The sequence below is a fragment of the Phlebotomus papatasi genome, chromosome 2 (genome assembly GCF_024763615.1).
Source record: "Phlebotomus papatasi isolate M1 chromosome 2, Ppap_2.1, whole genome shotgun sequence".
NCBI classification, from domain to species: Eukaryota; Metazoa; Arthropoda; class Insecta; order Diptera; family Psychodidae; genus Phlebotomus; species Phlebotomus papatasi.
The window spans coordinates 29,986,147-30,001,271 of record NC_077223.1 but is presented as its reverse complement, the minus strand read 5'-3'; the positions used below and the strand labels follow the sequence as shown (position 1 = coordinate 30,001,271).

The 15,125-nt window shown below is 34.6% G+C and overlaps 2 protein-coding genes and 1 pseudogene across 2 annotated transcripts in view; 1 reads left to right on the top strand and 2 right to left on the bottom strand.

Moving 5' to 3' along the window:
- Positions 1–15,125, top strand: part of LOC129803426 (bcl-2-related ovarian killer protein) — a 45,986-nt gene that overhangs the window by 13,205 nt on the left and 17,656 nt on the right. The window lies entirely within an intron of this gene.
- Positions 229–7,474, bottom strand: LOC129803424 (uncharacterized). The gene is made up of 8 exons (XM_055849971.1): positions 7,308–7,474; positions 6,164–6,338; positions 5,950–6,047; positions 5,851–5,884; positions 4,548–5,407; positions 4,227–4,476; positions 2,724–4,127; positions 229–1,235 (listed from the first exon to the last, which is right to left on the bottom strand). Exons 5-8 carry the CDS (start codon positions 4,641–4,643, stop codon positions 979–981), a joined length of 2,007 nt encoding a protein of 668 aa, XP_055705946.1. The 5' UTR covers positions 4,644–5,407; positions 5,851–5,884; positions 5,950–6,047; positions 6,164–6,338; positions 7,308–7,474; the 3' UTR covers positions 229–978.
- On the bottom strand, positions 8,842–9,971 carry LOC129803425 (protein farnesyltransferase/geranylgeranyltransferase type-1 subunit alpha-like; annotated as a pseudogene).

Here is a 15,125-nt window from a genome sequence, read left to right as displayed (position 1 = left end):
TAATCACAACTATTGTAATCCTGGCTTTTCTCAACCACCTGCAATTGATCCGACAGAATATTTTTTGAGCATCACTGATTTCAAATGTGATCAGCCAACTATTTAAAGTGAAATATGGGAAGTTCCACTCGAAATAAAGGATAATTAAATCAGAAATGCATAAAATTTACTGAATTTTTAATGAGAGAATCACAGCCATCATAAGCAGACTTAGGATTTACTGATTGAATTGTCATTGAATGATATAAGAAACAAAATAAACGTGTAATAGTCTTATTTTGAAAAACAGTTTCCCATAGGTTTGTTAACTAGGATCTATGTGTTTTTCGTGGTAGTTGGCTTGACATTGCCTCGGATATAGTGGCGAGAAGGTCTCAGTATGCTCTTCCGAGAAATATTCCAGCCGAGTTTTGTCAGGACATACAAAGCTGAAATATACGAACAGGGGATATGGGATACGGGACAGAGCACTAGTGGCGGGCTGAGCAATTGTGGCTTCCGAACGGAACTAGAGAAACGTGAATGTGACTCTGGTGCTGAGAGCAGGGTCAGAATCCCCACAATCCCCATTCCAGCTGTTGTACTTCATGCCATTAAGTAGAATGCCTAGGCCAACAAGAGATTCAAAATGGATCGAATTCCAGCTGTTTATTCCGATGCTAATGTGGATGGAAATTAGTCGGATTCCGATTATTTAGACGATGACATATTCACTCTGCTGGATAAATTGAACAAAATCAATCGCTAGAGGGCTTACGACGTACGACTCAAACTGGCGGGAAACTCTGCACAAGTGAGAAGACATAATCAGAATTGATCCTTTTGAAGAATCTTCAGAATGTTTACTCAATCCCACGGGGAGATCTCAGATCAAGCGACGATACGTTATGATAAAGATCTCATTCTAGACAGACACATGACTTCATATAGACTATTTTCAAAAAACAGTGAACAATTTCAAAAAAAAAAAAAAACGTTTTACTTTGGTAATTTTTTATTAGTCTGCGTTCTCGTCCTTCTCTTACGGTATTTTTGCTCCTTCAAATTCTTAAACTTTTTGTTTTTCTTCTTAATTTCATGAGCAGGACCGGAGGAGAAGCGGCAAGTTCGGTCACTGCTCAGCCGTCGGACTTGTTGCGTTAGTAACCAGCAAACTGTCGATTTTCGAACGTGAATTCGCTTTCTCTTTGTCTTTATTTCAACAAATTTTGAAGTTGGTGAAAGCTGCTTGCAATCTAAAAATAAATAAAGTCATTTATATATAAAAATGAGAATTGTAATGATTTTGTTAGGATATTGGTGTTCTTAAATAGAATTACTCAAAAATTAAATTACATACAACTTTTCAATTTAATAATTATTATTTCGAGCTAAACTTTTTCTAGTGGCGTATAAATACTAAATAAATTGACAAATACTACAGGAATGTTGAAATAATCATATTAGGTGAGATTCATAATAATCTCACCTCCCAAGAAGCAAAATAGCTGCCTTATAGAACCAAGTATTAAATAAGTCTTTTAGTGCACTTTTAAGAGACTTAAAGTGAGAATTTTTTGTTGAAATTCTTACAGAAGCTCTTAAGATCCTTATGAGTGCGCCACTTTACTTATAGTAATCTCATAGATGGAACCCAGAGCGTTATAAGCAAATAAAAAGATTTCTGGTTCTATAGTGCGTCACTTAAGGGATTCTATAAGACTATATTAAGAAAAAAATGCTTCTTGGGCTACTACATATAAACCTAACAAAATTTCATGTCCTCCGATTGGGCCCAAACTTCGCCAAAATGTGTTTCGCCACTTCCTGATTACGAATATATGGGTGGCTAAGTTACGTTCCCGGCCGGCCTGCCGCTCTTTGGAGCTTAATAGCTCCTAAACTAAGAAAGATATCGACTTGCGGTTTCCGGCAAAGGCTTTTTATATATCGGGTAAAAATTGCAACATGGTGCACAGACAATGTCATCTGTCAGATATTATCGTTTAAGTGTGAAAAAATTGATTTTTCCATAATAACGCTTTGAAACCACTCAGATGCCAATTTGACTGCCTCTACTCCACCAAAACACTTAAGATAGGATTTTGAATGGAAAGTCCCGCAAAATACAACAATTTTTTGATATAGTTGAAGTTCAACAAATGACTACTTGGGGCACTCTGGATGAAAAAACGAGTTGAGAAAGAAACAACCTCGATTATCACGGCTTCTAATTAATCGATGAGATCAAGTTCTACGGCAAAATTACAGAGAACATTCTGGTCTACATTTCATCCATATATCACTTTTGTGCCAGTTCATCCAAATCCTTGATATTTCGGTTTAAATACAAAATTTGTAGAATTTCACGAATTTGATTCAAGGTAACTGAATGGAATTCCTCAACTTCAACTCTAAATCGAATTTGCAACCATTCCGAGTTAGCTCAAGTTAAGCACCTACAATAAACTGATCTAGGCTAATCACTAGCTTTAAAAAAGTTTGAAAGATTATACAATGCTGTTTTTTACTTAAAGGTTTTCACTACCAAAATTACACGCGGGGATGTTTGGGACACCTAAAAGAGAATGTATTATTGGTCGTTGATTTTCGACAAGGTTGTAGGTGGCGCGCAAATCATTACTATCTAAATGGAAAGCAATCCTCAATTACTACTGGAAATCTCCCTCTTGTTCTTTACCTATAAATAATATTCAATCTACTCTGGTATTAAAATAACTTACCATTCTTATCTGCGTAGTTTTTTAATTTAATATTCCTGTCAGTAAAGGGATCCTCGAGCTCATGCAGAGTGAGAGGCCTTGGTGGACATTTCTGCTCATTCTTATCCTTCGGTTCGTCTTTAAAATATAGGTGTAAAGGAATTTCATTCTTAGATTTTATTCCAAACCGCTCCATATCTTTTTTGGCAACTTTTCGAGCGTATTCCACAAATTTTATTATTTGGTCATCTGATGGTAAGGTTTCTAAGTTGTTAGTTGTTTGACTCACGAATGCTCTCGAATTCGATGGGAAAGAAAATCCTTTATCTTTTAATGTATTCGTAATTTCGCTTTGTAGCTCAATTCTTCGAACTCGGTGAAAAACATCGAGCAAGCTGAAATTCACCACTGTATTTTTTGTAGTCGACAAGGATCTTAAGTGCCGAAAAAATTCCTCGCACGGCTGACTACTGAAATACTGTGGGTGAAAATACTCTTCTTGATTATTATCCCTGAGTCTTCGTACTACTTCAATCAAGGAAATCGCGTTCATTTCAATGCACATGTATGAATTGGTAGTTATAAAATGTTTCAAAGTTAGGCCATTTTTACGATTTTTCACCAACCAATCCCTCCAGATTCTCAACGAATAAACGACCCTTGTAATTGCAAAGATTCTTTCCAAAGCTGTTTTTCCTGTAGCGAGGAAACTGTCATAAATTAGTCGCATTATTTTCAAATACATTACTAACGCTTTGCTTTGTGGAAAAGTTTGTTCGAGGATATCTGTTACGTCATCATGAATCAATTTCTCGCAGGATTTAAAGTTCATTTTGTCTGCTGGTGAAATGTCAGTTAAATTCAAACCGTGGAGATCTTTGGGCATATCTAATAGTTTTCTTAGATAATCTAGATCAACAGTTTCACTGCCAATAATAATTGACACATTTTCATTTAAGAGCCTTGTTCTAAGTTTTGTCAAGATATGGACTGGATCTTGAATATAGTGAAGATCTTTGGCGGTCATTTTATGAATGGCATAATAAGCTAAATTTGACCTGATTTCTGTTTGAAGTCTCATGGCTTTCAGATAGCGACTGTCACCATCCGTTGAAATGCCAACAACATCAATGTTGTTTTGCCGTAGTTCTCTTACTACATGTTCCCAGCGTATTTTTGCGTTAGTATGTGAAATTACGCTGTTAGCTCCATATAAAACCAAGCAAAAGGCTGGAACTGAATTTGATAAAGGTTTTGCCATTATGATATTGACCTGCTTAGCGGGAATTCCTTTTCTGAACGCGTTTAAAATTGCACTTAAGCTTGTGGCTGGGAAATAAAGTTGATGTGGCAATCCAGTACTAGATGACAACGGTATTACAAAACCAACTATGGTGTTAGTGGTTTGACAATATTCGATTTTGCCTATAAAACAAAGGAAAAAGTTAATATTATCTTTGAAGAATAAATCTTGTATTTATAAGAGCAGTTCAAAACATTAATAAAAATGAAAATAAAATTCACCAGTTAAACGAGTTGCATCTTCAGAGAGCCATACAAGTCTCGGAGCTTTGTGTTTATACAAAAAATCTTCGAATTCTTCGATGCGCAATTTACCCTCTGATGGTGGTTGTTTTTCACTGTATACAGTGCGGTAAACTGTTGATGTGGACGGCAGAGGAAGATTCGCTGCTAACGTTCGATAACCACCTCGTCCAGAAATCAAAAATAAATTTGTACAAAACTTTTTCATATCGTCCTCGTATTTGGCAATCTGAATGCAATATAAAACAAGTTATTTTGAAAAAATCTGAAACACATATTAGAATATTGTAAAGTGTATACCTTTGAAGTTGGGTCTCTCTCTAGCAGAATTTGAAGAAACAGCGATCGATTGTCTGGTTTTTGTAAAATATCAGGTATGGGTGGAGGATATCTCATCTTGCTCACATGTTGCGTAACTTGCTGAAGTAGTTTATCAAAACTGAAATAATCTGTAATAAGCTTTTGATTTATTTCAGTGGTGGAAAATTTATGTTTTTTTCTCCGGCTGATTTCGTATTCAATATTTTGTTTTCCAGGAGGAACTTCCTGACTCGTGCGGGAGGTGCCTCCAGTACCCCCGCACTGTTGCAGTTTCCCAAATCAAAGATTACTTCTTCGTCCGAGTCAGATTCACAACTATCAAGCACAATTTCATCAATATCCTCTTGATGTTCGATTTTCTGGCGCTTAACGTTCTGTGCCTCAAAAAACTCTGTGATGTGTCTTTTTTTTCCTTTGTCAACCTTTTCAGATTTCAATTTTTCTGGAGCATCTGGCCTTTTCGGGCAATGTTTTCGTGCATGCTTATTATAATTGCCGAATTTGAAATTTAGATGTTTCTTAGAGCTATTCACTGTAGTTGGTATTGTAACTTTGTCCTTACACTGGTGACATAGCACACTTGTCTGGACTCCATTAGCATTGGCTGTCATTAGAATCAAAGGCCGATTTTCCTCTTCGCTCGCTTCTTCAAAATTTTGCAGATGAGTGGAGAAATTTTTACCATACTGCTTTCCAAAATTTCTGAATTTAGAGAGGAAAAGATTTTTCATTGTGTCCATATCAAAATTCAACCCCTTCGCTTGACTTTTTTGGTGTTGAGAGCATCCAGACTGTATCGTAGTTTTCGGAGATGGGTTTGTTTTCGTGGATTTATCTCCCTATAGATTTAAAAAAAAATAATAAATAACAGTAAGCTCTTTTAGCTCATGCACATAGCTTAAGCCAAAAAAAAAACAGACACACAGATCTTATTTCTCGCACAAACCAAAGACGGTGATGTTAACAATGCCTTTTAAAATGTAATAACAATAAAGAATTCACATATATAAGCAAATGTACAAAACTTAGATTAGTGCGCAGGACAAATTATATTTTTTACTTAAAAGAATTTAAATTAAGAAGTGTAACATATAAAAGCAATGCAATAACTCGCATCGGTCCTGATTTTATTATAACATGAGATCTACATGAATGCAAACTCAGTTTGAAGATGAGATGAAAACTAAGCAGTAAACACTAAAGCATCCGAAAGCCAAAACGCAAAAGCAAGTAATTTATGATGAACAGCACACATTAACTATTACTCTTATATATTACTAACCCTTTGATATGGATGCTTATTTCCTGAACTCAGCCTTTCAAATTAAAAGAATAATATTATAACTCATTAATTTTAAATAGTATTTTTATAAAAAATTACCATAAGACGATTTACAATTTCAATCGCTTGTGTCTTCTTCTCAGAGAGCTCGGCTGACATCCACAAAATAAATTTTTTTTCTCCAGGTGTCATTTGACCTACAAAGTAGATGTTATATTTCACATTATTTACAATAATTGTGATATTTACATATTTAATATAAATTTAATAAAGCAAATTGAAGCTCATAAATTATTCCTACATAAGAACTTACGGCCATCTATCTCTTTGATATACTCTTGAATCTCAACCACGTCGTCAGGTGTGATTTGACAAAGTAAGTGTATATTATCATAGCCAGCATCGATAAAAATTTGACGAAGTCGGGTGGGAATAGGAGTTGCCAATGTTTCTTCAATAGCTTTTAAATGAACTGCCTTTGATGCTTCCTAAATACAAAAATTTCAAATAATTATCAATATTTAATACTCTATGTTCTAAAAGGTAGTACGATTTTGTAAAACTTAGATTTTTAAGTTTGCCCACTGAGAACATTCTAGAAAATAATAAAAGGATCTTTGAAGTTAATGTTTATTTATTCCAGAAAGTTTTGCAAAACATGTGACTTTTCCGGAAGTGAAGGAGTAAGGAAAATTGTGGCAAAATATTACAAGACGAACATTTGATATTGGATATAAAGTGCGTGACAAAACCATAAGGGCACCTAATTTTTTTGGAATTTTGAACAAATTATGGAAATTTTATTGCAGTTTTTACCTTAATACTTCCACTTCATCATCTGAGAAAAATTTGTAATGGTTAGTCGGTTGAGTTTGATTAAGATTTTAAAATGAAAGAAATGTTAGAAAATCGCCTTTTTCAAAGTGACAAAACCATAAGCGCACTTTAAATTTTGTGAAAGAAAATGAACGAATCAGAAGAAAAAGAACCTTTAATATTTAGTGGTAGCTCCGGTCTGTTATACTCCTGATTAGATTTTTGATGGTGCTTTCCGGAATGTTACGCCAAGCATCAAGTAACGCAACTTTGAGTTGACAACTCAATATTGATCATTAAATACCACGCCTGGAAGATTATAATTCGGTTCAAGGAACGCTTTTTAAGAAAATGGTTTAAAAAGAACATTCGCTTTCGAAATACGGAAAAATATTCTTAAGCAATTTTAGGGTACTAAAATTCTTGTAAGTGTGTACTTATTGAAATTTCTCAATTCCTGTGAGAGCTGATAAAAAGAAAAAGAATTCGTCTTGTCACAATGTGCCCATCCACGCTCCTTTACAATGCAATGAAAAATGGATCTAAATTCTAAATTGTCTTATAGTAGGGTTAAGCCAGTCATACCCTTTAAAATATTCAAGATGGAATACAGTAGAAGGTACTTAGAAACTATCACTTACCAATTGCTGGTCCTGGCCAGGGCCACAGAAACTTTCACCAAGATTCTTTTCTGACATCGTGCTTTGTGGATGAATGACAATAACACACTAAGCGGAGGCAAACCAAAGAATAAATCAAAATTTGGGTGCGATTTGATTGCACTGTTTTTACACTGTCAATTGTTGTTGTGTTCATAGACAAGTAAGAATTTTTGAGACAAAAATAAATTATTTATTCGAAATCTTAGATAATTTAATTGAAGAATTGTACAATACTAATGCATTAAAGAGTGGGAGTGTTATATAATTGAAAATAAATTGATGTACGATAAAACTTTGATTGTGAGGTTATGTGGTTTTGTTTATATTTTTTCTGTGAAATTTCATTGCCCCAAAATCTGTGATTTCTAGAGAAGACTAAAATATTTGTGAGAAAGATTCATAACAGGACAACATTTGATCATAAAAACGATGAAAACTAAACTCAAATATCCTGTGATATTTTTGAAAGTGTTTTGAACTCGTTTGCTGGACATAGATTTTTACACCACATGTGCACATTTTAATCTGAAGTCCAAATTTGATCTTGGAAGAAACTTCCAGAAGGGGTTTCTAAGGGACCAGATACAGCAGGAATTCGAGAAGTCAGTGAAGATGTTCCCGTGGAAGCACCAAAGGAGGAAAAAAAAACCGCGATGATTCTGTTTCAGCCGCATCTTTTAGCCTAATTTCCACAGATTTATTCCACTGTCATCTTTTACTTTGTTACACACATTAAAATGACGGAGAAGTTCTCAGGTGTGGCTGGAGATACGTTAAGCATGGTGTCTAAATATCTGGGTATCGATTCCAATGTCGAAAGGTATTTTGCATGGAAGAAACTGCTGGACTTGTGACTCTGAACATCATTAAGGCCGTAAAGAGAGAAGTTGAGAGGGCAGAACAGTTCAACTTGTGAATTTGTCAGAAAATACAGTTTTCACATGCCCCAATAACTCCAGGGATATCTCCCGGAATTCCATCATGCGCCTGCTGTGTGGAGAAGTGTTCTGTTTCTAAACATACTGTTTCCAGAGTAAGCTCAATACCTATGCCTGGGGAGCTTGAATTGTTTGTTTGCTCAAAATCCGAATTACATATAGAGAATCAACTCCAAGACGATGGAAACAAAGTAATTGACATTTTTGGAGACGTCTGTAAGGAGGAAATGTAGCAATGAGAGATCATTTATTAATTTTTAAAAAATATTGGAAGAAAAACTAATCCTTTTTGTGAAACATTGCATATTTACTTTCTTGACACTAATCCACCAAAGCTTAAGACGATTTTTGAACCCAGAAATATAAAAAATAAAAACTTTTCATTTTCAATTAAATAAAAAAGGACCACTTAAATGGGGTTATGTCACTTTTTGCGCAATTCGTTCGATTTTTGTTTCAGTGTAAGTCATTTGTTAAATCGCCATCTGTGGAACATTTTTTTGACTTAATTGAAAATTATTTTACATTAGCAGTGTGAGAAATTATTTTGTTTCTAATATTTATTAAAACAATGAATAAGAAATGCCAAGATATGTACGGGAATTGTTGTTAAGAGTTGACTGTGATATTCTCTGAATCGGGCGTTGCCTCCTTGTTATCATGATTCCCATGATCTTCATGTCCGGAAAGCTTAAAATCACTTTGGAAGTTGTCCAGGACATATTTCCAGTATCTGCAGCGGATTGTGTTGCATTCATCTATCATCATGTTGCAGAGATCGATTACCTTTTTGGCCTTTTTGGCATGATCATCTCTGGATGGTTCCCTGGGTCTTAGGGCTTTTTCCGTATACAGATCGATGAGAAAGGCTAGAAGATGGGGCGATCTGGAGCCAGTTTCAAAGAGTGCCACAACTTCGGGGTATTGGTCAAGAGTAGGGTCTTCTGCTTGTCGTAGGATGCCCCTGAGAAAGTTCCATGCTCTCATTAGTCGTGACTAAGCGTATACGATTCATGACGTAGAGAATTTCTCTGGAGAACACATGGGTGTCGATTCCAGTGAACTTAAGCACGAAAAATCTTTGATTCCACGCCGAATTGTTCCGGACATCATCCGCTAACAATCTGTCCACGAAATTCAGCTCATTCTCGTAGAGACCGAAGGTCGCAATGACCCACTGACGATGCTGCCAAGCGTGGTAATTTTTAGAATCTGCCCTAAGATTTGTTTCCGTCAAATCAAGCTCCTTGGAAGCATCCTGGAGCCACTCAACAATGACCCGTCTATGGTGCCAAACTTGGCAGCTTTTCCCATTGGATTCTAGCACTTCTGCCACGTAGTCAAGTTCCCTGTCCAAATCCACAGCACTCGCGTTCAATGCCTTCAGAATGTCCCTTCGATATTGCCAAACGGTATAGTTTGCCGGATTGAGTATCAATGCATCTTTGGTGAGTTCCAGGGCTCTCTTGGACTTCTCTCCGGATGCCACAATGGCTCGGAAGTAGTTGTAAACATCCTTGAATTTCTCACTGTATGCAATCACGACAACTGGATTTTCACCATCATCCTGCTCAATGGGTATCACATCCAACCACTCTGGTCGTTCACAGTACATTTGCCAGTCTTCCGGCAACTCATCGTCTGAACTTGAGTCACTCATTTTCAGTAAATCACTGGCAAATTCTCTCTCTCAAAAATCAGAAAAACACACCAGTGAAGCGAAAATGCCTCATTCACAAATAAGAGATATTTGAACAATAAACAGAATCACAAATTGGAGTAATTCGGAATCATGGAATACCGAGTTGAATTATTAAGAGAATCACACATTTGGAATCATTGGAATCATATTAGAATCACACTGGAATCACATGGAATAACGGAATATGGACACAAATTTTCGACCTTGAGTAACCCCTTGGAGAAAAGTCAAATTTTATCGGTAAAAAGTCAAATTTAGTCAGTAAAAAATCAAATTGGTCAGTGAAAAATCAAAATTCATCAGTAAAAAATGAAATTTGATCGGTAAAATATAAGAAGTGGTCAATAAAAAATAAAGAACCTGGTCAGTAAAAATCAAATTTTCTGTGCTTCGGGAAGATATCAGTAGCACCTGTTGAGGCAAAGGGATATTTTCTGTGCTTTGGAAATTTATCAGTAACACCTGTTTAATTTTTGTACAAAATTTAGGAAAGACGAAATATGAAATACGAAATGGTAAAATACGAAATGTACTAAAATACGAAGTTTCCGCATTACGAAATGTGCAATACTTTTTATCCAAATATGCAAAGTTTTAACTTTTATTGATTTCCTTTTATTTTTTTATTGACTAAATTATTATTCACTGATAATATTTAATTTTCCACTGATTAATTTTCACATTTTACTGATTTAAAAAATAATTACTGACCAAATTTGACTTTTTATCGACCAAATTTGACTTTTCTCCGACCGAATTTGATTTTTTACTGACCAAATTTTGTTTTTTACTGACAGAATTTAATTTTTTTTCTTTTTTTTTTTTTTACTTACCAATTTGAATTTTTTACTGACCAATTTGACTTTTTTACTTACCAAAAAGATTTTGCCATTTTTTCTCAATAACTCACTAAGAGCTTACGATGAAAGAAACTGGACCCCATCTGCCCCCTTAATCCGAGCTGCAAGAGGTCAAACATATAATTTTAAATATTACAACTATCTTGTAAATATTATAACTTTTCAGAACTCCTTAAGTTCATAAGATTTCAAAAAATCGCTTTTTCTGACTTCTTAGAGAAAAACATGACAATAGAAAGTCGTAAGAAATTTTTTTTGGGACCACCGGTGTTCTAATCGTCCTTAAAGGGTTAATAAAAGGCCGATAAATGGAAAATTCGATGTCAAATATTTTGAAAGCTAAACAATTCTTTTCGAATAAATTTTAATATATTGTATCTGAGATCGAGACCTTCCAATGCACCTCAATGTACCCCGACCCTTACTATATTGAAATTGATCCGACTTTGTCTCTAATATTTATTAAGCCATTTCAATGAACTTTTTTTACTGCTCGAACTCAAAGAGAGAGCAGTTATATAATCGACTTTTTTTTCAACTTTGCACTGTTCTGAAGCTTAAACTGTAAGAGATATCGACTTCCGGTCTTCGGTGACCTTTCCTCAAATGACATTATCTCGTGCCCAACCTCTTTATTTCCCCCCCCCCCCCTTCCCTTTCATACGTTCCCTATCCCTCTTTCTTTCATTGGCCTTCTGTTCTCAAACTATTTAAAATAGAAAATGAATAGTAATAAACCCAAATAATCTTGTGATAGCTGAGATTCTTTATAGGCAACCTTTGGAGTTCTTACAACTTGCTCGTTGTTGCCGACTGCGAGTTTCAATCCGAAGTTGCTTCTAAAGAATCTCAGCTACCATAAGCTTATCGCGGCTTGTCACTAGTTGCAACATTTATAAAAACAAAATCTGGTAAAACAGCTAGTGTGTTTCAAAATAAAATTGTTTAAAAGAAATCTTGATCAGACAGAATTTCCAATATAACAATGAATGAAATAACAACATATTGAGTAATAAATTTTCATAAAATATAATTTTATTTGTTCACAAAATGCTCTAGTTTTAAAAAACCATATTATAGGATTATCTAAATTTTAAATCGTATGATATTTGCCTAATCTACACGTGATCTTATGATCCTCAAATTTATGTGATCAGCGATTACTAATAACGATCATAAATCTACCACAAGCTCAACTCTGACCAATGAAGAATCTCGGTGTGATTCACCTGAGAGCTTCCAGAGGCCAAGAAAGACGTCATAGAGCAGCAAGTCAATATTTACACCAAAACTAAGTGATTGTTATGTGTTTTAATAGTTATGTCGTCGCCAATAAACTTCCTTAACCATTTGGCTTTTTTGGTGATCGCTCCCCAATACAGCAGTGTAAACTGTATCTAAGAATGTATCAACGATGTTACATAGTTGCATGATGATCATGGGCTGATGGCGATCTTCCGGTACTCTAGGCATTAGCGTAAACGACGTGCGAGCATAAATGATATGATGGAGTGGCAGATATGGCCGGAGGGTGTTAGACAGTTGCGAGGCACTTAGAAAACGATAAAAACCTCCCAATGATCATGTATTAAATTCATCAAAGGAATTAAGATCACCTCACGATCGTGAGACATTTTCCAATCCATCTAATTTGTTGCTGATAGAATGCGATCGTCAATTAATTGCACGTGATTGGCAATCGGTTCACTCCCCCTTATTCGAAAGGGAAGCTGCATTGATCCACGATCAGATGGAATTTGTATTACAAATCTGTCCAAGAGATTATGTGATTTAGTACATAGCGTGACTCTGGCACTGATAATTAAAAGCAACACACGATCCAGTGCTTAAGGAGGTGGAGACTCACCGAACTCTTTTTCTTCGGTTTGTGCTTTGCATTGCGATCGAAAAGTACGTGATTTATGTACGAGAGAGGGAAAATTGATGCAGGAGAAAATTGATATTTCCAACTCCTTTAATTCATCTTCATACTGCAAAATTGACGTGAGGTTAAGTCAATTGATTATTTAAAAGAAGGCCAGGAGTGATCTCTAAACTCGAGGCAATCAAGAATAATGTATCATTAGGGAGAAGAACTCAATTTAACAATACATAATAATACAGCTTTAAAGTTTAAAATATTTTTGGAATTCTTTTATTTCAGTAGGTAAAGACTTTCTCTGATTGCATGAATTCAGATTTACTACCGACTTTAACTGCTCAATAAATCATCAAAAAATTTATCCCAAAATCAAATGGAGATGATATAAAATAAATTTGCAATAAAACTATAGTTTATTACAACAATTAAATACTGATTAAATTCATTGCAGTCGAGTTGAAGATTTCGAGACCTTTCTTGTAAATTTAATTGTGTCCAAATCGGTTTGGAATTAAACTCTCTAAATGTTTAATTTTAACCTTACAAAATTAGAAATAGCAGATTTTTTATGCAATAGTATGGGCGATGTATTTACTTGAACTTTCTTCAGTGAATGCTGAAAAAAATATGGAAGGTTTTGGGATGTGGATATCTTTCACCGTTTGGTCTATATTACAGTAAATTTAGCCCAAATTGATTAATGTTTGAAAATCCCAAACATTAAACAATGTTATTGGTTTTTTTCGAAAAGAATCACATGAATTAATGTCCAATCTTAAACTAGAACTTCCTAAAAAAAACATTGTGTCAAGGTCCTTGACTGATAAGTAATAGAGAAGTTGAGCCATATGCAGTGGCGGATACAGGGTTAATTTGAGAACTTTGCTTTATAAAGGAGTTGCTTTACTTTATTTATCCATTTACTTTTTAAAAGGGGCCCGGGATACCAAAACCAAATTGTGAATAAAAAATTGTATATAGATAAATTGAGATTCACATCATTCAGGATTGATAAGAAGATCTATTTGTCAAGTGTGTAGCTAGGATTTTTTTTTAGAAAGATGAGTAAAGGATTAGCCCCAAAACAAACCGTTTCTGAAACGCAAAAAAGAGCTTTAACGAAAATTTTTACAAATAAGTTCAATTTTCATTAATTTGAGCTTATTTTAAAATCCTTAATAGCACTTTTAGGAAAAACGAAATTCACTTCTGAACCCTTTTTCGAGGAAACTGTTTTCTTCATTTCATTTCTGCGCCGATTTTGACAGATTTAGACAAAAGGGTGCAAAAAACGTTCTCATAGATATGAGTATAGCTTTTTATTAGAGGAAATTGTTTTTGAAGCTTTCGATTATAATGTCCCAAAACGATATTCTTTTTAATCCGATTTTGATGATTTTAAGTAGATTAGCTCATAAACAGTCTTCAAATTGTTTCTGAAAAGTAAATATTTAATTTTGTTTTAGGGAATTGCGATCAAAAGCAGCTACAGTTTTATTTTTTGAAACACCCCGAAGATTTCAACAAGGTTTCTATTTAAGAAAACGATTATATTAAAAACTTAATAAATTAGATTTTACACATTTTTTTGATATTTTTTTTCAACAATTTTTAACTTTTATCGATTTTTAAACCAAATTAAATTATTTTGGACTTTTTGGAAAGCCTTTAAGATCCAATAAAGACATTTCAGAGCAGCAAAAGCACTTTGGGTGAAAATGTCTTTAAGATGAGCTAAACCTCAATGTTCTTGATTTTTTCTAGTTTTATACTTTTTTCTTTAAATTTTTTGAATATCGTGTAAGAGGGGCAACAACCCCTCCCTGCCCTCTCTTGCTAGGCCTTTGTTTAATGTTTAATTAGGATCAAATAGTAGTTCAAATTTTAAAACCTGCAATATTAAAGGGGCCGGGTTGATAAAATGAAGTGTCTTATGAGCTAAAAAAAACATATAAAATATTTAAAAGAGTTATTCAGGGGGCCCTCTCAAAGTAGGGACCCCGTCAGGATTGCCTCTTTGCTACCCCCTATATTCATGACCATATGGCTAAGCCCTAAGTATGAATCCGCATAACAGGCCAACAGACAACCGAGCTAATACCATGACGTCATTTTCGAAAATTTAGAATTCCAAAAATTTGTTAAAATATGCAGTGAGGGGGCCTTGAAGAGTTGAAATGTACATAGGTCAACTGCAAAGCCTTTAGAGCGGTATACTTAAATAATAGGTAGAATTATAAATTAATCGATACTTAAGTACCATCTTTAGGAATGAATCTATGCTATTCATTTCATTAGGATTTTTTTTTCTTATCTTGCGACCTAGTTAAACAAAATTTGGATGATTATAAATCAACGGCTCAGAATGCTCAAAATATAAAACGAATAAGTCGCGAATGGCCAAATTTACTGGAG